This window comes from Cicer arietinum, chromosome 5 (assembly GCF_000331145.2).
Source record: "Cicer arietinum cultivar CDC Frontier isolate Library 1 chromosome 5, Cicar.CDCFrontier_v2.0, whole genome shotgun sequence".
Lineage (NCBI taxonomy): Eukaryota > Viridiplantae > Streptophyta > Magnoliopsida > Fabales > Fabaceae > Cicer > Cicer arietinum.
This window is the reverse complement of record NC_021164.2, coordinates 2,476,079-2,502,854: the sequence shown is the minus strand read 5'-3', so window position 1 is coordinate 2,502,854 and position 26,776 is coordinate 2,476,079. Positions and strand designations below refer to the sequence as shown.

The 26,776-nt window shown below is 30.8% G+C and overlaps 2 protein-coding genes across 13 annotated transcripts; both read left to right on the top strand.

The window, feature by feature from the left end:
• Positions 1 to 4,784: 4,784 nt before the first annotated feature.
• On the top strand, positions 4,785 to 9,055 carry LOC101504908 (uncharacterized). 8 transcript variants are annotated; one of them, XM_073369088.1, is made up of 5 exons: positions 4,785 to 6,641; positions 6,834 to 6,894; positions 6,988 to 7,075; positions 7,938 to 8,119; positions 8,678 to 9,055. In XM_073369088.1, the coding sequence occupies exon 1, from the start codon at positions 4,947 to 4,949 to the stop codon at positions 6,639 to 6,641; it is 1,695 nt and encodes a 564-aa protein (XP_073225189.1). In that variant the 5' UTR covers positions 4,785 to 4,946; the 3' UTR covers positions 6,834 to 6,894; positions 6,988 to 7,075; positions 7,938 to 8,119; positions 8,678 to 9,055. The 8 variants fall into 8 exon arrangements, with proteins under 8 accessions (XP_073225189.1, XP_073225186.1, XP_073225191.1 ...); XM_073369085.1 differs by having other exon boundaries at positions 7,864 to 8,119; XM_073369091.1 differs by having other exon boundaries at positions 4,794 to 4,996; positions 5,181 to 6,641; positions 6,834 to 7,075; positions 7,864 to 8,119.
• Positions 9,056 to 21,528: 12,473 nt separating this feature from the next.
• LOC101505869 (uncharacterized) lies at positions 21,529 to 25,155 on the top strand. 5 transcript variants are annotated; one of them, XM_004516294.4, is made up of 4 exons: positions 21,541 to 21,762; positions 23,390 to 23,475; positions 23,656 to 23,758; positions 24,658 to 25,155. In XM_004516294.4, exons 3-4 carry the CDS (start codon positions 23,720 to 23,722, stop codon positions 25,039 to 25,041), a joined length of 423 nt encoding a protein of 140 aa, XP_004516351.1. In that variant the 5' UTR covers positions 21,541 to 21,762; positions 23,390 to 23,475; positions 23,656 to 23,719; the 3' UTR covers positions 25,042 to 25,155. The 5 variants fall into 5 exon arrangements, 4 of the variants coding, with proteins under 4 accessions (XP_073225395.1, XP_073225396.1, XP_004516351.1 ...); XM_004516295.4 differs by having other exon boundaries at positions 21,544 to 21,762; positions 24,679 to 25,155; XR_012163305.1 differs by lacking the exon at positions 24,658 to 25,155 and adding an exon at positions 23,879 to 24,102 and having other exon boundaries at positions 21,545 to 21,762; positions 23,656 to 23,840.
• Positions 25,156 to 26,776: the final 1,621 nt, after the last annotated feature.

Genomic DNA, 26,776 nt, shown 5'->3' with positions numbered 1-26,776 from the left:
GCTCCTCGAGCTTGGTTTGAGAAATTCTCTACTGTGATCACTTCTCTTGGTTTTCGCTCTAGTGAACATGATTCTGCATTGTTTATAAGGTCCACCACTTATGGTCGCATTATGCTTTCTCTATATGTTGATGATATGATTATTATAGGTGATGATGTTAGTGGAATCAATGAGTTGAAATTGTAGTTAGCCAAATAGTTTGAGATGAAGGACTTGAGAACTATTCGCTATTTCTTGGGGATTGAAGTTGTCTACTCTCCTAGAGGCTACCTTCTTTCTCAATCCAAGTACATTGCCAACATTCTTGATCAGACTCGTCTTTCTGATACTAGAGCAGCATATACTCCTTTTGAGTTGAATGTGAAATATGCTCCCTCGGATGATGTTCCTTTACCAGATTCCACTTTGTATCGTACTTTAGTTGGCAGCTTAGTGTATCTTACGATTACCAGACCCGACATTGCTTATGATGTTCATGTTGTTAGTCAGTTTGTTGTCTCTCTCCCACTACAGTACATTGGGCATCAGTTATTCGGGTTCTTCGTTATCTTCGAGGAACTCAATTTCAAAGTCTTCTCTTTCCATCGTCATCCTCATTAGAGTTACGAGCTTATTTTGATGCTGATTGGGCTAGTGACACCACAGATCGTAAATCCACCACAAGGTTCTGTATCTTTCTTGGAGACTCTCTTATTTCTTGGAAGAGTAAGAAACAAGACATTGTCTCTCGCTCCTCTACAGAAGCTGAGTATCGTGCTATGACATCCACTATCGCTGAAATAATTTGGTTGTGTTGGCTTTTGTCTGATATGAGTATCTCTTTTTCTGAGCCAACTCTGATGCACTGCGATAACAAGAGTGCTATTCAAATTGCTCACAACTCGGTCTTTCATGAACACACCAAACACATTGAGATTGATTGTCATCTTACTCGTCATCATCTTCAGCATGGAACCATTACTCTACCGTTTGTTTCTTCTTCTTTACAGATTGCTGATTTGTTTACAAAGATGCATTTCATTAAACGTTTCCGTTTTTTAGTTGACAAACTCTCGATGCTCCATGTTAATGCATCGTGAGTTTGAGGAGAGATGTTAGACAATATTATTATATATTAGTAGTAAGGGTGTTTTAGACAATTCTATTATTTTATATATATACTCATTGTAACCCTATTAACTCAAGTTTGATTCATTCTATGTTATGAAACCCTAGAGCGGTTGTTTCTCTTCTTCCTCTTTTCATTGTTAACAGTTAACAACAAAATAAGATTTGAGCAGTAAAAAATATTAGGAAATACCCATGAATAGCAATCTTATATAAATAGCATCTATGATAAGAAATTCTATCGACATGCTTTCAATAGCTACAAAATTGCCAAACAGAACCCATGTAGCTCATATATGATAAGGAATCGTATAGTTCATGTTGCATATCAGCAAGGGGCATACATTATATATCTATTAGAAAATGGACTATGTTGATCCATGAAGAAACAAATGAATCACATAGCTAAATAAACAACATGAAACTAATTACCAATCTTCTGATAAATCAAAATACAGAATCTAGGATCTATAAGCCATAGAATCTTTAAAGTAGATGGAGGAGATCAATTGAATATATCAATTGGTTGACCTTTATCATGCATCTCATCAACAAGCTCCCATGCATAAGAAATTCTCCCTACTCTGCACAAACCATGAATAAGAGAATTATAAGTTACCGTATTAGGAATACTCCCTTTGCAATGCATTTCTTTAAACAGATCATTGGCTTCATCCACCATTTTATTCTTGCATAATCCATTAATAATGATACATTAGCTCCAAACATTAGGAGCCACTCCCCTTTGGACCATTGAGTCAAATATACCTTTGGCCTTGTTCACTTGACTAATTAGGAAATACCCATCCATTATTGAATTATAAATAACCACATTATAGGTTCTATTACAATCTCAGTAATGCAGATCTCTCTTAGCTTGGCCATATTATAGGTAGTCTTCAAAGCTAAAAAGTGCACATATTTAGTCAACCGATCTACTATCACCAAAATAGAATCATTTTTTCTCCTTGTTTTAGGAAATCCAGTGACAAAGGTCATCAAAATGTTGTCCCACTTCCGTTCAAATATATCCAAGGGCTGTAACATTCATGTAGGTCGCTGATATTCCACTTTCACTTTTGGGCATGTTAAACGTGACAATACATCTGTTGGAACCAAGTTGGTTTTATACTTAGGGTTTTGATATTAACAAAAATATTTTATGAGAACAATATATTTAACTTCACAGAGTATGAAAAAAAAATTCATATTTTTGAAAAGAATCTAAAACTAGATTTGATTCAAATTTATAATTGAAAAAAATCTTTGACCAAATTAAAAAAAAAAAATTGTCAAGATTTAAAGAAGATATGATCAACATCTTATCAACAAGAAAATATAAATTATTTACATGAAGATTTGATCAAGATTTATCTTACAAGAAGATATGATTTATTTACAAGAAGATTTGATCAAAATTTTTATAAGAAGAAATGAATTTGTAGCTCGGGTTCATGAATCCACATTGAATAGCATGTTGAAAGTTAAGAGCATGTTCACCCTAACTATTTTTTCAAGGTTGAAAACCTTGTTGTATAAATTTATTTACTTTATTTTTCAAATGTGATTTAGGAGTCATAACATTAATATATATACATTGAAGCAGGGGCGAAGTTACTTGTATGAATAGGGTAAAAATTTAGCTACCCAAATAAAATATTATAGTGAAAAATTAGTTGATATATTAACAAAATACATTTATTTAGTTCGTATATTTTTATATTTACTTACTTTAATAATATATATTTATCTACTCCGAATAAGTAAAGCTTAGTGAGAGGATAAATATAATAAATGACATGTGTAAATGCTTAATTATTAAGTCAATAGTAGCCTTTCTTAATTTGGAATTTTAAGATTGTTTGCATAGGTAATTTAAAATGAACATGGATGTAAAGACCAATGTATTATCATAAAACTGAGCATTTGATCCAATAATATAATTATCTTATGTGTTTATTTGATCCAACAATTTATGATGAACAACTATGTGCTTGTGTTTGTATGATGTGTTTGGCTAAATAGAAATTGTGTGACATATATATCTCTTTGAAACAAGAGCACTCTTTCTACTTCATTAATACCAAATTTTGTGATTGTTTTTTCTATTATTGGCTACGACAGTTTCAGGTAAAGTTACTGATTCAATATATGCACACTGATAATAAAAAAATAGACATAGACTCATAATTATCATCTTATATTTACGAATTATATAAAGTTTTTAGTTTCTAAATTGTAAAATTTTAAGTGTTGAAATTAATATTCATCCACTGAATCTATAAAAAACAATGATCGGTTTCTTTGGTTACAAATAAAGTACATATGTACCACAGAGGCAAACCATATGTCATACTTTACATCTTGATAATCTTAGTCATTTTATGTGCACAAATATTCCTTTCAGCATATTTAAAGCTAAATCACTATAAAATTTCTCTCACAATCATTTCAATTCAATGTATTAAGAGTATACATTACATTCTTTTGTGTTCCCATCATTCTTGTAATTTCTAAATTTGAACTGATAATGTACGGTCTCTCGCATAAAATATATTTTTTTTATCGTCGTAGCTTAGACGAGTTTGATTAAAATATAAGAAAAGTTAACTTTTAAGCACACATACCTATTTTATGTTTTTGATGACTAATGTTAAATATCGTAAGACGAGTTTGATTAAAATATAAGAAAAGTTAACTTTTAAGCACACATACCTATTTTATGTTTTTGATGACTAATGTTAAATATCGTTGGAGTTTCAAATGATTTTCAAGTAGTAGTCTACTCATAGAACTTGCTAGTTTAAATGAATAAAAAAACAAGTAGGGAGAAATTAATTAAAATGATAAAAAGACAAATGTATCTTTTATAATTATAATTTTCATTTTTCATACTCCCCTAATATCACAACAATTTCATAATTTTTATTTTATTTTTTCTAATCAAAACATCAATATAAATAGTAAGCAAATAATTGTTAATATACACTGCAAGTAAAAAAAAATACCAGAAAACGTTATTTGTCCACTGTTTTACACTTATATAAGATAAGAGATAATACATTAATTAGTTAATCCAATTAATGCATGATAAAGCAAACTACATGTGAAGTGTAACAACATTTAAGAAAAAAATGTAGAATAATGAGTAGCATTTTATAAAAAAAAAATTAGCAAAAACTCATATTTGCACGAATCGGACATTGTTGATTGTCATATTAAATACATGTTATATTATTAAAATATTTAAAAAAAATTATAAAAAATTATATTTATTATTCATATATATTATCTTTTTACTTTTAAATACAAGATTTATACATATAAAATATGCTGTGAATTAATAAAATATATATTTATCTATATATTTATTTATATATTTATTATTTATTTATTTTTTATAAAATATGCTGTGAATTAATAAATATCGACTAATAAAAAATATTTATCTTATATATAATTTATACTGTAAATAAAAATCAATATATTATAATTTTCTTTAAAATTTTATCTATGGAATATTCAAAATATATTGTAAAAAATGCATAAATATCAAATATTTATAAATAAATAAAATGATATTTCATATTTTTCTCTATAGAAAAGAATCTATGGAAACAAAAACAAAAAATGCATTTTCCTAATCATAGAGACCGAGTATTTCACTAGTATCAGTAAAAAAATAAGAGTCTACAATAATTTTTGACAATAGTCTCTACTCACTGAGATTTGTTCTTCTTGTGAGTGAAATATGTGACATTGTTGAAGCTTCGTAATTAATCTTCTTATTCTGCGAATTTGAGTCATTCGTACAATTACATTCACTTTCATCATCAACAATGTTATCGTCTCTCTCAGTTTCATTCTCAAGGTCATTAACCTTAGCGAGGTATGCTTTCTCTCTTTCTTCCATTCCCAATTTTCTTCCAATTTCTTCTTCAAACATTTTCCTTCTTTCATTCTCTTCTCATTCTCGTTTCAATTCCAATGAATTTGATGTTAATGATGCTGTTTCCTCATTCCGTCGCACACTCTCTATGCATCCTGCCCCATCCATTATCCAATTCACCAAGATTTTAGGGTTCCTTGTTAAGATGAAGCATTACCCCACTGTTATTTCTCTTTCTCGTCAATTGGAATTCAACGGAATCACCCTTGACTTAATTACTTTAAGCATCTCGATGAATTGTTACTGCCACTTAGGTCAAATGAATTTTGCATTTTCTGTATTTGCTAAGATTCTCAAGATGGGGCTTCAACCCGATACCATAACCTTGACTACTCTTATGAAAGGTCTATGTCTTAATGGTAAAGTCCAGGAAGCTCTGCACTTTCATGACCATGTGATCAAACAAGGATTTCATTTGGATCATGTTAGTTATGGAACTTTGATCAATGGATTGTGTAAAATGGGGGAAACAAGAGCCGCCTTGCAATTGCTAAGAAGGATTGAAGTGAAACTAGTCAAGCCCGATGCGGTTATTTACAGTACAATTATAGATAGTTTGTGTAAAGATAAGTTTGCAAATGATGGTTATGAGTTGTATTCCGAAATGATTTCTAAGAAAATTGATCCTGATGTTGTCACTTTTAGTGCTTTAATATATGGATTCTGCATAGTTGGTCAATTGAAAGAAGCGTTTGGTTTGTTCCATGAAATGGTAATGAAAAACATCAAACCAGATGGTTTTGCTTTTAATATATTGGTTGATGCCTTATGCAAGGAAGGGAAAGTAAAAGAAGCAATGAATGTGTTGGCTATGATGATGAAAGAAGGTGTAAAACCAAATGTTGTTACTTATAGTGCTTTAATGGATGGGTATTGCTTAGTTAATCAACTGAACAAGGCAATAAGTGTTTTAAACACTATGGTCTACAAGGGAGTGAGGCCGAATGTTCAGAGCTACAGTATCATTATTAATGGATTGTGTAAAAATAAAATGGTTGATGAAGCCATGAACCTCTTTAGAGAAATGCATAGCAAGAAGATTATTTCTGATGTGGTGACTTACAATACTCTCATTGATGGTTTGTGCAAATCGGGGAAATTCTCTCATGCCTGGGAACTTGTTGATGAGATGCATGATATAGGTCAACCAGTCAATATAATCACTTGCAATTCTTTATTACATGCTTTGTGCAAAAATAATAATCTGGACAAGGCAATTGCATTTGTTAAGAAAATTAAAAACCAAGGTATTGTGCTAGATGTTCGCACATACACTATACTAATTGATGGTCTTTGCAAAGGTGGAAGACTTAAGAATGCACAAGTGATTTTTCAGGAGCTTTTGACTAAAGGCTATCATCCAACTGTCGTGACATATAATGTTATGATAAAAGGACTTTGTAAGGATGACTTGTTTGATGAAGCACTTGTCATGCTATCGAGAATGGAAGACAATGGTTGCACTCCTGATGTCATAAGTTATGAAACAATTATCTACTCTCTCTTTGAAAAAGGCGAGACAGATAAAGCCGAGAAACTTCTACGTGAAATGTTTTCTAGAGGTCTATTGGAAAAGAAAAACTAGGTAAAATACTTTCTAGTGACACATGATTGGTTTGAACATGATCACAAAAGTGTGCTTGAGGCTAAACAATTGTTTCTTAATACTATAAATTTTGAACTCAATATGCAACATCCATATGCACCTCTTACATCGCTTCTTAACAAATTAGGTCTATGAAGTATAATGCAACTACTTCCGGTTTTTTATTTTCAGCTTGCATGGCTTATGGACATGTGAAATTTCCTCTTTAAGGATGTGTAGCATTGCTTGCCGGGTAATTTCTTTAGCTGCAGCAAGATTAAGTATTGATTGCCATTTTAGTGACCCTATATTGTGTTTCTTTTTACTTCTTTCTCCTATTCTATAGCCTTGTGACTTGCTGTGTATTCGGAATTTCCAATCAAAATTTGAAGAAATGTGGCAAACGCATTCAAATTATCAAAGCTTTCCTATTGGTAATCCAAAATTCTATGCTTATGAGTATCAAAATGCATTAACTACACCATGTTTAGCAGGAAAATCTTATCTTGGAATGGTGATATCCTTATGTCAAACTAATGTTCATATTGCATTTGAATCATATAATTAATGATATATTGGTCCATTTCTTCTTATAAGAATTGGTTTTTTCCCTCCACATTTTTTTCTATCAAGCTGAAGAAAGAAAACCAATACTAGTTAAATACTTATGTAATGCTCTGTATCTTGGTATTTGTCTCAACAATCAGATTGAATGTGATACTCTCCTCCCTAAAAACACCAATCTCCTTCAAAAGAATAGTTTACTGATTGTAAAATCTTGTGCTTGTTATTTCCTTGCAATGCACTTTATTATCTTTCTCCCTTGCCTTTCCACTGGAGCATCATTCTCTGTGTATTTCACAATATCCCCTCCCCGTTGTCTTTAAAATACAAGATCATTTAATTCACATTTCTCAGAACCATTGATGAAATCGGTGCTTGACCCCAAAAAGTATTGATCATATTGATTACTCATATCATTTTCTCTCAAAGATAGATGAAAAAAGAAGAAGTAATGATGGATAACACTTGCTGGAATGTCTTTATATAGAATTGAACGCTCTTCTTGTAGAGCATCACAAAATTAGAGCAGCACTTATAAGAAGCTTGAAGAGTAGTATCATGAATTGTAGTGATGGAAAAATAATTAGTATTATGAGTAGCATACTCGCATCGCATTCTTTTAACAAATTTTTGTGTGAAAACACTGCCATCATTGCAGAACATGTTACATATTGGAAATATGGATTCTTAAAGTCAATCCATCACCTTTATATTATTAAGCCGATTTTACAGAGGAGGTGGTCCACAATGAACTGGTATGGCACCCAAAAATCGTCCAACACACCAATAATTGATGCCGCTCTCTATCATTGGAAGTTCTTTGTTCTCACGGTTGAAACAATGACCTGATGGGTGCCCTTCAAAATTTGAACGCATCCATGTTACTCTTGTTAGAGCAGTAACATTATCCTCAGGTACGATGTATGAGTACATGATAAAATTTTAGTAGTCCTAATATGAATGATGTATATATTATACATACTAGTGGTGGTATCAATTCCAATAATTTTTTTCTTTCCATTTCTCTACTACTAGAAGAATCTTCTTCATTGCTTAGAGCAGTAGTTGTTTTTTCTCATGCTTGCATTCGTAACTGGAAAGTTTACATCTGAATTATTGCCTGTACTTCTATTTTGTCTATTTCAAACTTAAAGAAAATTTATCATAATTATTTTAGTATAGAACAAGGTAAAGGCATGGTTACTTATGTCTAGTATACAAGAGCAAAGTTTCTAGTTATTTTAGTACATATGATTTTATTGTATGTAATCCTCTCCTGAAAAAGTAGTTGAAGTTAGAATGACTTCAACCTTTGCTAAGAGGTTTTGTTGATCTTCTTTTGCTTTTATCATACTGCATGACATCTGTTTTGAATATTTACACTTATTTGTGTTTGAACTGTATCTGTTGTTTTGCTATCAAATTTGTTTGTTTCAATGCAATTCAACCTTTGACTGTATCTACTTGTTCAGTTGGTATATATGTGTAGGTTTCATTGTTAAAATAACAGCAACAGTGAAAAAGACAAGGATAGTTTGGAACTAATGCAGGCCTTATTGATCGTATTCATCTGGATGAGCGAAAAATTATTATGGCTGAAGTTTTTCCAGAGATGCCAAGAAATTCTGAATTTGGAGATTCATATTCGAATTAGCAAGATCCTCGTGCCACTTGGTTGCTCTTTTTAGTTTCATTTTCTCTTCTCCATCGTGGATGTGTGCACTCAAATTTGTAACTTTATATGCTCATAAATGAGCAAAATCAAGAAAACTACACTATGAATTGTGTATCATAAAAAAGGAGAATAAACAAATTTATAACATGTATTGAAGTAGTTGTAGACTCACTCATATCTATTGATTTCCCCCTTTTAAGATCAAATTCATTGAAGAACTTTTGGAAGTATGTGGTCCATTCATCCTTATGCATTAAATATATTTATATTTAACAATCTCTACAAATATTTTTCTATCATTGTGTATTATGTCTGGAAGGTCTAGTTCAATTGACAAATACAATATTGTTAGATTGGGTATCATGTCTTGAGTTTGAACTCAAGACCTTACAGTTATGTGCTATAAACTACACTACAACGAGATTTCATAATAGTGTACTCTTTATTTGACACATTGAAAATACCGTAGAACATATTTCTAATACATATACGAGTTAAAAAAAAAATTTAACAAGCAATGATGATCACGAAGTGTTAAAGATAAAATACATTTGATTACATTATGTTTAGTAGTAAATGGATGAATAAAGTAAAAGACTAGCAAATTTATTTGCACATATAAGTATTTTGATTCTTAATATAGATGCTTCATAACTAAATAACTATATATGTATCGGTGTCCGTATCTTTTGTTTTTTACATTAATAATATCAATGTGTTTGTGTCAATGTTGTGTTGGAGTCTATGCTAAGTTGTGTGTGAAATTCAAATGGTGTATCATTCCGTCTACACACCTAAAACATCATAGGTCTGTTCTTTCAAGTAAATGGCATGGAATGGATTATATTGCTTTGTAGTACAGTTTCTCTCCAATATTTTTCAGGGTTGTACCTCAACTTCTTGAACAATACTACGTTTTGAATAACGACACAAGATGTAATGGAAGAACGAATCAATGAACCTTTATACTTTTGCCTCAAAGTATGGAATTCTAATGTAACTACAAGCAATATAAAGGATCCATCACTGAAGTTGGAAAAATTCATATACTAGCAATGAATTTTAAGAAAGTAGGAATTCTGCTACATATATATGCAGGATAGGTTGCGATAGGCAGCTGGTAATGAATATTTGTAATGTAAACATTATGTGCATGATTGATTCAAATGTTCTAATCTTAATAATTCAACCTCTAATAAACAAAATTAAAAATAAAAATAAAAATTATTTGTTATTTAAATTATATATAACATCAGCAACATAAAAAAAACTAAATTTTTCTTTAAATAATATTAGTAACATTGAAAATTTGGTGATATAATCTTAGTATACCTTTCATTAGATTTTCTAATACAATTTTCTTTTTTTTTAATTTGAAGTCACAAATATATATTATGGATTAAATAATACCCGTGGTCCTTTAACTTAATTTTAATTAACGTTTTAGTCATCTATTTATTTTTTCTTCTAATTTGATCATTTATTTTAATTTTAAGCGACTGTTTGATCTTTTATGTTTTAAAATGTCAATAATGTTATCCTTTATTTTATAAAAATTCAAAAAATTAATCAAAATTTTCAAACAAAACTCATAAATTTAATTATCATCTTCAATATAATGCAAATTTCATCAAATACACACTACGCCAAAAATGACATTTTATAGCGCGTCTTTTATAGCGCTTATTAAATACAAGCGCTGTTGTATGATATTTTAAAAATAACGGAGGATACAACAACGTTTTTTTGACAAGCGTTGTAAAAAAGGCGCTGTAAAAGACTTTGATTTCACATAATTAAAGGACCTATTAGAGCGCTTTTCGGAAAAGTGCTGTAAAAAGGTTTTTAAAAAAAAATAAGGAGGTTTTTTACAACGCTTTTGGACAAGCGCTTTAAAAAGTCTGTAAAAAAGCGCTGTAATAGGTTTTTAAAAGTAAAATAAGGAGGTCTTTTACGGCGCTCTTTAAAAAAAGCGCTGTAATAGGTTTTTAAAAGTAAAATAAGGAGGTCTTTTACGGCGCTCTTTAAAAAAAGCGCTGTAATAGGTTTTTAAAAGTAAAATAAGGAGGTCTTTTACGGCGCTCTTTAAAAAAAGCGCTGTAATAGGTTTTTAAAAGTAAAATAAGGAGGTCTTTTACGGCGCTCTTTAAAAAAAGCGCTGTAATAGGTTTTTAAAAGTAAAATAAGGAGGTCTTTTACGGCGCTCTTTAAAAAAAGCGCTGTAATAGGTTTTTAAAAGTAAAATAAGGAGGTCTTTTACGGCGCTCTTTAAAAAAAGCGCTGTAATAGGTTTTTAAAAGTAAAATAAGGAGGTCTTTTACGGCGCTCTTTAAAAAAAGCGCTGTAATAGGTTTTTAAAAGTAAAATAAGGAGGTCTTTTACGGCGCTCTTTAAAAAAAGCGCTGTAATAGGTTTTTAAAAGTAAAATAAGGAGGTCTTTTACGGCGCTCTTTAAAAAAAGCGCTGTAATAGGTTTTTAAAAGTAAAATAAGGAGGTCTTTTACGGCGCTCTTTAAAAAAAGCGCTGTAATAGGTTTTTAAAAGTAAAATAAGGAGGTCTTTTACGGCGCTCTTTAAAAAAAGCGCTGTAATAGGTTTTTAAAAGTAAAATAAGGAGGTCTTTTACGGCGCTCTTTAAAAAAAGCGCTGTAATAGGTTTTTAAAAGTAAAATAAGGAGGTCTTTTACGGCGCTCTTTAAAAAAAGCGCTGTAATAGGTTTTTAAAAGTAAAATAAGGAGGTCTTTTACGGCGCTCTTTAAAAAAAGCGCTGTAATAGGTTTTTAAAAGTAAAATAAGGAGGTCTTTTACGGCGCTCTTTAAAAAAAGCGCTGTAATAGGTTTTTAAAAGTAAAATAAGGAGGTCTTTTACGGCGCTCTTTAAAAAAAGCGCTGTAATAGGTTTTTAAAAGTAAAATAAGGAGGTCTTTTACGGCGCTCTTTAAAAAAAGCGCTGTAATAGGTTTTTAAAAGTAAAATAAGGAGGTCTTTTACGGCGCTCTTTAAAAAAAGCGCTGTAATAGGTTTTTAAAAGTAAAATAAGGAGGTCTTTTACGGCGCTCTTTAAAAAAAGCGCTGTAATAGGTTTTTAAAAGTAAAATAAGGAGGTCTTTTACGGCGCTCTTTAAAAAAAGCGCTGTAATAGGTTTTTAAAAGTAAAATAAGGAGGTCTTTTACGGCGCTCTTTAAAAAAAGCGCTGTAATAGGTTTTTAAAAGTAAAATAAGGAGGTCTTTTACGGCGCTCTTTAAAAAAAGCGCTGTAATAGGTTTTTAAAAGTAAAATAAGGAGGTCTTTTACGGCGCTCTTTAAAAAAAGCGCTGTAATAGGTTTTTAAAAGTAAAATAAGGAGGTCTTTTACAGCGCTTTTTTAAAGAGCGCTGTTGTATCTTTTTACAGCGCTGGATACTACAACGCTTAATTTTTTGAAAAAGCGCTATAAATGGCTTAAAAAAAGTGCTGTAAAATACCATTTTCGCGTAGTGACATAACTCAAATATTCAAATAAACTCATATTTTCATCTCCAACAACATCAAATTCATCAAATAAAGAATGAAAATATGAGTTTATTTAAATATTTAAGTTATGAATTTGATGAAATTTGCATTATATTGAAAATGATAATTAATTTTATGGATTTTGTTTAAAAATTTTCATAATTTTTTTGAAGTTTTGTAAAAAATAGGATAACATATTGTTGACATTTTAAAACATAAAAGATCAAATTATCACTTAAAATTAAAATAAATTACCAAATCGGAAAAAAAAAAAAATAAAGGACTAAAACTTTAACTGAATTAAGTTGAGGGACCGCGAGTGCTATTTAACCTATATTATGTTCAAACTCACACTAACATAGTTCAAGCCCAATATGGAGACGAGTGTCTCTTGTTTGACCCAATCCAATCAGATAACATCACAAAACCTTCTTGAAACTAAGGCAAACTGCATATGATGAAGAAATTTGAGGTGATAGTCTTTAGTAAATCACCTGGACCTCTTAACATGACCTCTAGATGGACAAAAAGATAATCTGGTAATAACAGACACGATATGTAACACCCAAATTTTTATAATAAACTATTTTATTAATGAAAATAGAATTTTAAATAATTAATTTGGTGTTAAAGTTATTTTATAATTAATTTTATGATTAGTTTTCTTTATATGTGTGTTAATCTTGTACATATTTTACTAAATAAGTAATATAAATAATAAATATTATATTTTATATATTTTTCTAAAAATATTAGTATTTTGGTGTAATATTTAAAGAATAAGATTTTAGGCGATTTTATGTGTATATGCATGTACATAGCTAATGTGATATTTTCCTGTGTTTGACTGATGTTATGTCTGCACATAATTATATTTTAGTTATTTATTTTATAAATAATCATCTTGAGATATTAGTAATACTGCGATTGATTTCTTTTACTTTTATATATTTTATATGACATGATGATTTTATGCATATTTATTGTGATTTAGTAATTAATATAAATTCTTGATGTTATATTTATTTGTTTTATTGTTTTGTCTATTCTATAAAGATAGTAGTGATTTTATGCGACTATTTTGTAAAATATTATAGTAATAATTATAGTTATTATTTTGAATATTAGTGTTTTGGTTATTAATGTATTTTAAAAGATTAATTATTTTATTTTTTAAAATATTAGTTTTGAAATATTAGTAATATTTTTATAATGAAATTGTCTTTAAAAAAAATGCTAAAGAAATTAGTTTTGTTAATTATTGGTATTATTTAAAAATAATAAAATAAATAAAAGTAGTAAAATGTGTTTTATGGGCTAATCCTTTATTCAAGAGTAAAATCTAATTAAATAATAATAAAATAATAATAAGAAGAAAAAAATGAAAAAGGTGTGACCTCTCTACGCCTTGATCTTCTTCGTAAGCCTCCAACTCGATGACCCATTTCCTTTTCACCTTATCTCTTTAACCATGACCATTATAGTGAATGTCGTACAAAACTGAGATCTCATTTGTGATCGTTATGATCTCTTTTTTTATTCCCAACTTGAAGCGCAAATTGAAACACCCTATTCCTCTTTGTAAAAAATCACACATCCATCTTTTGATCAAGATTTTGGCCATCACGACTATTATCAATGAAAACCGAGACCATATTTGGACTCCACGAAACACCATCTTCCTTTACCTATGTTTGAAATCACCAACCGTTACACTTAAAAAATTTTGCAACCTCGTCGTTGTTGTTTTATCGAATTATGGCGAGCACGTTCATCTTCCTAAAAACTGACAACGTTTTTGGACTCCTCTCGTCAAAACCTTCAAGAAGCAATACTCATTTGCGTGTTTCAGTGAAGTCTGCGTTGGACCTTGTCGGCACTCCAAGCGTCGGTTAAACCTTTTCTAATAACTTGTTTTATGTCGTTTTGAATATGTTTCTTCACCTAATATTTTTATTAATTATGTAACATTGATTTTTATGGTATGTGTAAATTATTAGTCATATTTCATTAACTTTACCAATTCATCGATGCTTTTAGACTTGTTCGTAACATGTTGTCGACATGTCATGGTTGCTGAAAATTATTCTAATTCTTATATCTTATGAAAGCGTCAGATTAAGGTAAGGGGTGATATAGTGTTTGAATTCACAAGTATAATATATTTTGAGATGAATAGAAAAACCATATTTTCCAACGATTCATTTGGGACTTGCAACGTACGGTAGTAGCTCTTTGAGAGATAAATCAATTAATGTGAAAATATGAGGATTGTGAGATTAAAATGTTAAATATAAATGTTTATAAGGTGTTGATTGATTTAATTTTCGATAATTGTGTGGTATTTTATATTATTGTGATGTTGGATGTCGAATGAAATTCTATGCATGTGTTTGATTAGACGCAATTATGTGATACGATTATAAAAGATAAATGTATTGTATGATATATGCTTATGTAATGATAATAATGATGTTTGATTAATGATAGTGATGTTATAAACTTGTGATGAGTTTATATGATGATTATGATTATGTATGATTAATGATGTTATAAATTTGTGAGAAGAATTTTGAAGTAACCCCATAGTTGATGAAATAGTGATGATGCTCTTAATGGAGTAGCCTAGGCCAACGAGGTGAGAGAATATATGATAATTTTTGAAGCGGAGATTATTTTTTCATCATATAGGTAGGGTCTGACAAGCCTAGTGATTTTGAGGAAATACAACTGAATGAGCTTTATCGTGACGGGCTACTGTTGAGCCTTAAGTAAGGAAAGATTGTTAGACCTTGAAGGTAGTCGGGTAGGGAATTCCTAGGTGATTTGGAGGTAGCATTCCAAATGTCGGAGCTACCATGCAACACACGTTTACCTCGACTGTCGCGTATATGCGTCTCGGGTTGAGTTGAGAGGATTATGAGCACATAGTCAATTTGAATTATCCGTCCACTCGCATGGTCGCATAGTATCAAACCTCATAACCAAGTACTTTAGAGTTAGAATGGTACCAAATTGTGAAGTAGAGTATAAGCTCATGCGTAGCGTTGTATTTTCTTGTGATTGTTTTGCTGTGATTAATATGTATCGTGTGCGATAATAACTTCTCTTAGATGATTTGATGTTATAGTGAAATATATTGATTTTTCTTTAGTAATTTTGACTTTATAATATGACATTTTTCCTTTGAAGAATGTTTGTATAACGATATGGTTCATTCATGATTAATTGAGTGTTCTTCTTACTTACATTATACTATCAACATGATTTCAAAACTCACCCCCTCGTTGTCTGTGTTTGACTAGCTTATCCCTGTATTTGTGAAATTGCAGTTATTATAGATTAATGAGTCTTGAAATTCATGTTTGGGAGAAGTCCTACTTTAATAGGTGATATCAGAATGAGAGTTATAAATTATATTTTAATTATTTAATTAGAAACCACTTTTGTATGAAAATCTTATAAATACTAGTAAGTTTTCGGATTTAAATTAAGAAATTATAGTTAAATCGAGTTTATGGAGATTGCATTGTTTTATAGAAGGAATTTTTTTAAAGTATCCTATTTATATTTTGAGAAATGTGATATCCTAAATGACTCATAAAAGTTTTTTTTAAAGAGTTTTTATTTATCAACTGCAAATTTTATAGAATTATAATATAAATTACTATATATATTATTTTGGGGTTTAGGGTGTCACACGATAGATTACCTATGCACTCATTCTAAGTCATTTGTTGGAAATCACACTGTGATCACGACCCCTAGAGAGCACTCACCTTTGTTTGATTACAAGAACACACATTCAATATTATAAGGTGATCTGAATATCACAGACCCCCTCTTTGATGTTCACAATAGGAATATTCTAGAAACTCTATAAGGATTTTCTATATAAATAAGACCTATTAGATTGTAAAGGTACACAAATTCTAATCTAAAAAACCTCTGATTCTTTGATAAATTCTTATTTGATTGTTGGAGTGTGTGCAAGTACACCCCTTCCACAGACTGTTGACAGAAGGAATCAATAGCCTCTACCATCCATCGCTCACTGCCGTATCCAGAGTCAAGTTCTTGTATTTAGTATCTGTGGTACTGAATAGTGACACTGTTTGTGCAGATTTCCATTAGCATATCACCTTTACTTATCGGATATTCTCAAACATGACCTATGGCTCTCAAAAATGATAGTCGATCCCACTCCTTCTGTTGATCCATCATCGATGCTTGAATTTCCCATTCAACCACAACAAGAAGTGGAGGGAGACACTATGAAACTCCTCCACACATTGGTCGTATGGCTGATTTTCTAGGAAATCGTCTAATTTACGATGAACGTAATTATGATAAAGCCGAGCAACATAATATATTTCAACAATTGTTCTAAGATTCATGTTCCTACACTACAATAATAAATTTGCAACATTGAACAAGGAGACGAATTAGCGCATCTTTTGAAGTTAGCTAAGCTAATTATATGGGACAAAGCTCCAATGGCTCACAAAATCATTGAAAGACATTTTGAGTATCAATGGACTTGATATAGGAAATTTGATATACATATTAAGAATGTCACTGTCTTAGTCACCATGGCCTTTCAAATTCGTAGAAGACAATTTCCAATAATTGTCTGTTTTGCAATGGCCAATTATATGTCGCCATGTTTAGAGTCAACAGCAAAATAGGTATGAAAATATTGATACATGACAAAGACAAATTACTATTGAAAAGTACTACCAATGTTGTCTTCGTGGAAGTGTTTCGCAAGGTATGTTGTTTAATTAAAGTTTAATGAAATTATTTTCAAGGCAACTTTTCAGTTTTTGTCATTTTCATTTTTCTGTCAAATTTCTGCATATTATAACATATTTATTTTTAAAAACAATTTTCATTTTTCTCAAATCCACTAATTAATCATTGTCATTAGCATGAATAAATTTAATATATCTAAGTTTATAGACCTTAACCTCTCAATTTTTCACACAATAATTGAAGAAATTCTAAACATGAAAAAGACGAGTTGTTAATTTTATTTTAGATCAATAAAAATTAAAATATCCATTTAATTTAAACCAAATAAAAAAATTATTTTATTAACTTCCTCAATAAATGAAGTCATTACGATTACAAACAAATAAGTGGTTGTGTAACCAAAAGAATGAAACCCTAAAACCAAGACTCTTGAACTTTTTCATCCCAAGACAAAATCTAGCTGATCATAATTATGGATGCTAGTGAAGAATTCTCTCAACAATACTAACAATAGAATTAAAAAATAGCATAGCCTCCAACTGCATTTAGTCGTTCTACTTGCTTCTTCAACTACTAGATCAACTAATATACCTCGCTGGACTACTAGATCAACTTATATACCTCGCTGGCATCACTGTCAAGGAGGAAATACAGATTGACATTCACCTGTCCAGTCCAAAAATAAATGTCATCTCCAAATAACAAACACAATTCAAATAGCATATATATATATATATATATATATATATATATATATATAATATATATATATAAAACATAATTGTAAATCAGAAATTAACATCATATAATCAGTTAAACAAGTACTACACATTAACATAATTAACCAACAACCATGATGCACAAATACCTATTTGTTAGTGACATGCCAATGCACTTTGAGTTATCATTAAAATACTAAATATAGTGAAACCAAAATTTACATTTTCAACTTCACAAATAACTTTTTCATAGTGCAAAGTTTATTTGACATGCCAAAACTAGTCAAAATTCATTGATTTAACATGTAATACACAACACATATAGGAACATTTTCATATTTTTACTTTCATATAAATCACTACATAAATATCCAGTTTATTATGCACACAATCAAATTTGTTTGTAAAGCACACAACAAAATTGTTCAAAGTTGTAGTTTATAATAATTACAAATGAAAGTTCAAAAGAACTTTGGAAAATTTGAAATTTTAACTAGACATAGGAAATCATTTATGAAGACAATAGAATAAATCCCATATCAAAATTCAAAACTAATAAATTAGAATAATTCACGCACCAAAACTTATTTACATAAATATTTCTACTACCTAAAACACATTTCTACAACCATAATTATAATAAATAAATAAAAAATCTTTCAATGAACAATGAAAGTAGTAAAAACTTCTTAATTACTTGTGAATAACCTACCTTGTGAAAGTAGGACACAATAACCAATTGTTACATAAGACAAATAAATCACAAGTTAATAACCTAACCTTTATCTTTTTATAACTCCTATTCATAATTAATTTTAATATATTTTTACTTACACTATATTATTTCTGCATTTTGCATTTAGAGTAGTAAAATCTTAACATAACTATATCATATAAAATAATAATATCGTCCATGTGTTATTTTTGCATGTTGCATATACTTTTTCCTTACATTATAGAATATTAAGATCTAATCGTGACTAAAATAAGGCAAGATTAAGTTCATATATATATATATATATATATAAACTACAACTTTGATATATACTACAACTTTTTGAACAACTTTAAACAATTTTGTACAATTTTAAATAATTATTCAAAGTTGTACAAAGTTATACAATTTTGAACAATTTTGTTATTTGTGAATTTTATTTTGTAGAGTTTATTAATTTATAGCCTTTCTTGTAAAATCAAGCATTAGCCATGTCACTTTTCTAGCATCCAATCTTGAAATTTATGTCTATTCTACGTCCACATACACCTCAATATTTCATCAGGTATTCTAGAAATCTTATTGTAAGTTGTCATGAAAATCTCTCCAACCAATTTGGAATTGAACATGTTTGTTCTTGCAACAACTGATCAATTTCATTCGAAGAACATTATTTTCATTGTTCATAACCCTGCCAACTCACATCACTACCAACTACCCATTGCCTTACTTCAACCCAAATAATTATTATCAACGTACTATAAACCATTTGAAGACTATCATATATCCTTAAAGCAATTTGGTCTTATGACAATAACTATCATGAAATTCACACTTAATGCTCTAAACCTTGAATTGAACATAACCTAAACATTGTTCTTATTGCCTTAACAATTCCTTCACCTAGATTTTAAGCCACTAGTGAACTTACAATACACACGTCGAACCACTTCCAACTCTATTATGGGATCTCCTTAATTCAAAGGTCACCTTCTCAGGCTAGTTAACTATCATGTTATGTCTTTCAATAATATCGTAAGTTATACATCTCCTCGGGTACGACATCCATCTTAATTCAATGCAAGTCTTTATTGTGTCATGTATGCAATGCATCCTTTATCCACAACAATTATAAACAACTTAGCAATATACTAAATCTGTGAGAATTTAATCCCAAGTTCCTAATTCGATGTTGGAACTAGAGGAAGAACTTCGAACCATATGCAATGATTTGTGAAGTAAACAGATCAGAGGCGACATGACTAAAGGAAAACTCTGACTAGATTGAACGTGGTTAGAGGATACATGGACCAGAGGTAACATGGTTAGAGGATTATGAATAATGATCAGAGTTAGAGGTAGATGAATAGTGATAAGAGGATACACGTCTAGAGGAAGTATCCAAGGATACGCGTCTAGACGAAGTATTAGATGATACATGTCCAGATAAAGTATTAGAGGATACACGTCTAGAGGAAGTATTAGAGGATACGCGTCTAGAGGAAGTATTAGAGGATACATGTCTAGAGGAAGTATTAGAGGATATGCGTCGAGAGGAAGTATTAGAGGATACCCGTTTAGAGGAAGTATCAGAGGATACATGTCTAGAGGAAGTATCATAGGATACACGTCCAGATGAAGTATTAGAGGATACACGTCCAAAGGAAGTATCAAAAGATACATGTCCAGAGGAAGATAAATAGTGATTAGAGTTAGAGGAATAAAAAATAGATAAAGAGACAGATGAAGAAGAAGAAAACCACTAGAGGCAAAATGGAGAAAACCACTAGAGGTAGAAATGAAGAAAACCACCATAGGCAAAAATACATAGAATTTTTAGAACGATCAATCATAGGTAGGAATAGATACAACCATCAAAGACAAAACACATTAGCAAGGGTGGAAAACATCCAAGCATGTGTAATTGCCTTTAAGGGCAGGATTCACACCTTGAACTATAATTTTGTTCTTAGAATTATGAGATTTCCTAAACTACTAACGCAACAATCAATCAGCAAACAAACAAACAATATGCATGTCAATTTAAAACTATTTGGGTGCAAATTCAAAACATCTATACACTTAAAAGTTCCACTTCCTCACTTCATATAAATTTTTCCAATCTTTTTATTCCCAACAACAATTTCATAAGTCAAAGGAAAATTTTCAGCTAACTTAACCCACACCCCCTCATGCTAAAATAATTTGAGGTAAATAACTAACATCTTTTAAAACTCATATAGTTGAAGAAGGACTATCGCAATAGTTCTGATTCCTCTTCAAGTTGTGTTTTCTGCTTCAACTCGAAATTCCCCTTTTTGTGGGTTTATTCATTTTCTACTTCATTGATCTTGTTTGATTATAAAAGCTAAAGAGGTTGAATCCCACATGCAAGGTTGTTGGGTACACTACTAGAAATTTGCTTTTTACCTACGGATTTTCCTGCGGACACAATTCCGCTGGTAATACGTGAGGATTTTCCTGCGGTTTGCAATTATCTTAAGACTTTTCCTGCGGTACCGTGTGCCGCAGGTAAAACGGCAGGTAACATCTTTTGTTGTTGCGGATTTACACACGACAATGTTTCCGCAGCAACGTTCATAATTTTTCCATAGGATTTATCTGCGGTAAATGTCCGTAGCAAATTCCGTAGCAAATTCCGCAGCAAATTCGTTGCAAAGTTTAAGTATTTTATTCTTAGGAAATTCCGCAGGTAAATTTCATGTCAATTTTTATGATTTTATTTTTATATAAATAAGGTAGAATTACTTTTTAAACAAATAAAAAATATAAGACAAGTTCCACAATTAAAGATGATAATATAATTCGGACTCGTAGTATGCATTTGAATCCATCTTGATTTGGAAAGGAAAGTTAGTTTTGATTTAGTGTTGGGTTTGGATTTTTCCCCAAATTAAAATTTCTAAAAAAGAAATGTATCAAGGACCTATTTTTGCATAACTAACAATTTAGGGCTAACTCTAAAACAAATTGTTCATAAAAAACCCTCGATTTAGGCCTATCGTAACAAAACCCTCACACCGTCACACTCGCGTATTCTTAACCCACCACTCTCACACATCACCGTCGCATCTCAAATCACCACCGTCACACCTCGCCACCGCATCTCAACCATAGTCATCGTAGCCTCGTCGCTTCTCATCTATCGCGTGCGCATCATCCTCCCGCTCTTCGTTTGTAAGTTTTCCTTTGATTTCGTTTGTTCAACACATAGATTTATTTTTCAAGTTGCTACTTGCACTCAGATTTCGTTTGATTTGCCTGTACTTATCACATATTTCGTTTCTTCTTACGAATTATTTACTTTCAGTTTGCTTGCATCTACTTTTTGTGCTGATAAAAGTTCCCTACGCTTGTCACATATTTCGTTTTACTTATGTTTGATTTGCATCTACTTAGTGTGTGCTGTTCATTTCAGATTCTCATATTAGTTTTTTCTTCTTCTTTTTTTTAATTATGATTTGTATGAGCTTGCAATATAGAAGTTAATACCAGGGCTGAAAAGTGTGTTAATGATTGTCAATAATTGGAAACTCCATCACCATTTGTTCAAGTGACTTGTATTTAACTTTCTAAATCTTAGTTTTTATTTTATTTAATATTGATAAATTCTCGTTGATGTGAATAGAATTTGACAGTAGTTGGTCGTAAGGGAATGGCTGAACTTTGGCTAGATTAGCAGTAGTATTCTTTTGATTGTAATAACAAACTTGTTTTAGTGACTACATGTTTGATTTCACGGTGGGATTGGTAAAATCATGGTGAGCCGCTGTTATTTTGTCGTACTTTTCTTTTATTGTCACACAACCTCTGTTGTAGAAAAGAACACCACTTCCAAACTCCAACTTTCTCTTAGAAGCAAGGTGCTTTGCTTCATGAGATTGAAGATTAAAAGATGAAATAGGGTACTCTTTTGGGATACTAGATTTGGAATGAATAGCTTTATTGTTATAAACCTGAAAAAAATCTGTTGCTTTTCCTCCTAACGATCCAAATTTACCGACTGCACTCAATCTGAATCCTCTTAATTAGTCACTAAGATATCACTCTCTCTCCAAATTAGTCTATAAAGTATATGAAAATACTAAAAACTTGTTAAGATATTAATTAGAGACTAAAATAAGAAATTTATATTTTAGAGAGCAGTTTGAGAGATATGAGATATCGGGTATATAACAGCATTGCATAATTGAAAGAAATAACAATTGTTTTGGGTATAGGTGGATAATAGAAAAAGTTGTGAAATAGAAATTATGATTAAGAAGAATGAGTAAGAGCTAAGTAGGCCATAAAGTGAGGAAATATAGTTAGAAGGTGAGCAAGCATTATCTGATAGAATTGAAGGACAAAAAGACTGAGACTAGTTACTCCACAACTGGCAGAAGTAAATGAATGTAATGTAAGGGAGCAGAAGAAGGTGGTCATGATTGATGAGGCTGGCCACATGTCCTAAAAACACAGATTGATTGGATTTCTATGTATTTTTAACCACTATATAGTTTGATTGTCATTTGCTTGGATTCCTAACTGTGTTTTCAACTAATGATGCATAGACTCATTGGCCTGAATATGATTAAGTACTGATTGATGTGCTTGTTTGTCCTTTGTGCTCTAAATACTTTTTGATACCTTTTCCCTCAACATATATTAGTCAGTTATCTTAACTGATGATATCAGCATGTTTAACCTGAATATGCTTCAGTTATTCATGGTGTTTTCTTCCTGTTTGTAGCAGTCTTGGACAACTTAAAGCTTCTTTTGTCTGAATTTTATATTGTTTCTAACTGTCTTCTCTGTTTTCCAGAAAGGAAATTCTCCCACTGGTGTGGGGACTAGCCTTGCACTAGAGACAATAATTCAGAATTGTCCTGTCGATTTTAAGCCCAATAGGTCAGTGTCCTTAAATTCATACATTTTTTTGTTGAATTTGTTATTTTTACAAACATCTCAGCATTTAGGTTATTGTATTTTCAATTATACACGGGTGTACATGTGCACAAATAACATAAACACCTAATAGGAGTAAGTTTGGTTGCATACATATACACTTAACTTTCTCAACTATTTCAGAAATGAAGCCAGCATCAATATTCTTGTCTGTTCAAGAGGAGGAGGGGGTCTGTTAGTGGAGCGCATGGAACTAGTTGCCGAGTTATGGCAGGAAAACTTTAAGGTTGAGATATCTAAACAATTTTAAACTGCGTAATTTAGTATTATTAATGAAGGTTCTGCTCATTCATCTTTCTTGTCATCAGGCCGAATTTGTTCCCAATTGATATATTTAGACTGCTAGGCCGAATTTGTTCTATATTGAGTTGTTAGAAAACAGAACTCTTCTTGCTTCTATTTCTTCAATATTTTTCGTTAAATATGCACTTTTATTTCCTCTTATTTCATGATTATCCAAACAACACTCAAGTGAAAGTAAATCTGCTATGAGAGAACCTCGAATGGATTGTATGGTTAGCTTATGTATTGTATGGAAACATTAAATGAATTACTTCCTTTTTTTATTTATATTTATTGTTAACAATTCTCAATCAAATCTAACATTGGTACTTGCTGGAAAGAAATCAAGCTCTCTCTACCACATAACTTTGATTAATTGTGGGCCTATCCACCGCAACAACAAACTCTTGTTGGCTCTTTATGTAAAATCATAAAATATAAAATCACAACTCATTTTTTATTTTAAATTCTTCGAATACATTTTCAATTCAGGAGAAAATCTAAGACAATGACGTCAAAAAATTAGAATAAGCATTCAATCCTTTTTTTGTTAATAAGCATCTTTATCAATGAACATGTTATTACTGGTATGACAGTTATGAATTATTCTGAATAACCTCAGTGATTTCATTGATCAAATGATAGGAATATTAAAAAGGAATGATGATGATACATTAGTATTTATAGGATAATTGTGAACTAGCGAATAAAGAAAATAACAAACTAACTAGAGGATCTATTAGATGTAAAAAGTTAGTTATACTAGCTAGTTAGATCATGTACTAGTTAGTGAACTATCATCAGTTATTATCTAATACATGTTTTCAGCATATTTACTCACAGCCATATAAATCTTTGATGCAGGCTTGGGAAGCAATTCACAAGAACAAGTCAAGCAATGTAGTTGCACCACTTGAGATTGAATCAAACAGGTTTGGTTTTTCGGGCGAGCTTCTAGGTAGACTCTCTCCCTTTCGGCGTTCACGAGCTGCTGCTGCAGGCATATCTCCCTGCAGAAGTAAACCACAATCTCCATTTCAGGGCGTGAAGTTGCTCGGTGATGCTAAAGAAACTGAAATCAATAAATCAGGCAATTTGAAATTCTACAGCACTGGACTTGGTAAAGTACAAGGGGTTCCAAACCAAGGAGCCAAAAGAAGTTCATATTTAGGAAGTTTGGCAATTGAAAAGACATTGTATATAGACATTATATCATGTTTGATTTGAAAACATGATATAAATTTTGTTTTGGATTATTGCAATAGTATTTCAATTGAAGATTAATATTAAATATTTTAAAAATGTATTTATAATAATATTTTCATATATTTTTAGTTAAAATTTTTATATAAATAAAAAATCAGACAAATTCATTTAATGTGGAAATTTAAGTATGCGGATTCTTTTTTAAAAATTATTTTTATACGAAATTACCTGCGGATTTTAATGCGAAACATATGGTTGGTACAATGGATATACCTGCAGATTTTCATACGAAATATATTTGTAGGAACTGTGCTGCAAATATTTCTGCATGAAAAGTCGTAAAAAATTGCCTAAAGTTTTTTAAACTTTGCTGCGGATTTTATTTAATTTTCCTGCGGATTTATCCGCAGGTAATTTACCTGCGGATAGTGAAATCCTCAAGTAACAATTATCCACGAAGGTTTTACGTGGGGATAAGGTTCCGCCGGGAAATCCGCAGGTAACATGCTTTCCTGCGGAATATTTGCTTAAATCCGCAGGAAAATCCGCAGGAAAAACGCAGAATTCTAGTAGTGTTAGGTCTGGTGGTGTTAAATAAGCTGATGTTTTTGGGGGATTTTGAAGAAAATAAGGAGATATGGAGGATTTGATGGAAATGATAAACAATATTTGGTGTTGATTGTGTTCATAATGTTTATTGAGAAAGTGAGATTTGTTGGTGGAAAGGAAGGTACAGTCGGGGTGAAATAAAATGGAGGTTTTTTATTGGTTAAGTGTACCTGTGAGAAAAAGAAAAAGAGAAAGGTGGTGGGTTCATTGTTTGAAACTTGGACTTGTTAATACTATTATTTTCCTATTCTACCCTAGCTCCTAAGTTAATATTATTAAAAACACTATTAACAACAAATAATCAATTAAACAAGTACAATACATTAACACAATTAACCAACAACTAAGATGCACATGTTTGTCTTTGTTAGTCTATATGCCAATACATATGATCCCATAATTTCCAACACCTCCACAGAGACAAATGGTCCCGCTTGGAGTTTCATATCTAGTGCCTCACTTGGGTATTTTTCTAAGACACGCAACTCTTACAAGGGATTGTCACCATGTACTCATGGCTAGATTCGAACCTACCATGTATGCATGAATACTTTAACATTTGTTAATAAACTAAGTAGGACTATCCACAAAGAGTATTTGAGTTTTATTTTTGACTTGTCCTAAACCCGCTTGGTTTAGAGACAGCCACACAATTGGTAACCTCATCATATTAATCAACATAACCAGACAATGCAATACAAATTTAAATAAATGAGAGCATGCACTTCATGTAAGGCATGTCCTTGCAACACAACACAAACAAAACATAAATGACATTGCAGTAAATATATAACACCTTCATTCACGTAGGAAAGCCAATAGAATGATGCCCTTACCATATGAGCGGTCTTGGTTTTGCATACTTTATACATTCACAAATTAATTAACCACTCATCTATTCCAAATCCTACTTAAGATTTTAAGGTTCCCTAAAGTTTACACACTAAATAATTGATTTGAATTCTTTGTAATAACTAGTTATAAATAATCTTTAAGTTCTCAATGAAAATAATTTTCCAAAATAAATATCAATACCACATATAAAATCTATAATACTCTTAAGGTATTCATACATCATTTTCTATTTCCTAAATTCAAAATTATTTTAAAATCAAATCACTCATACCATAGTTTCTAGTTTATGTTT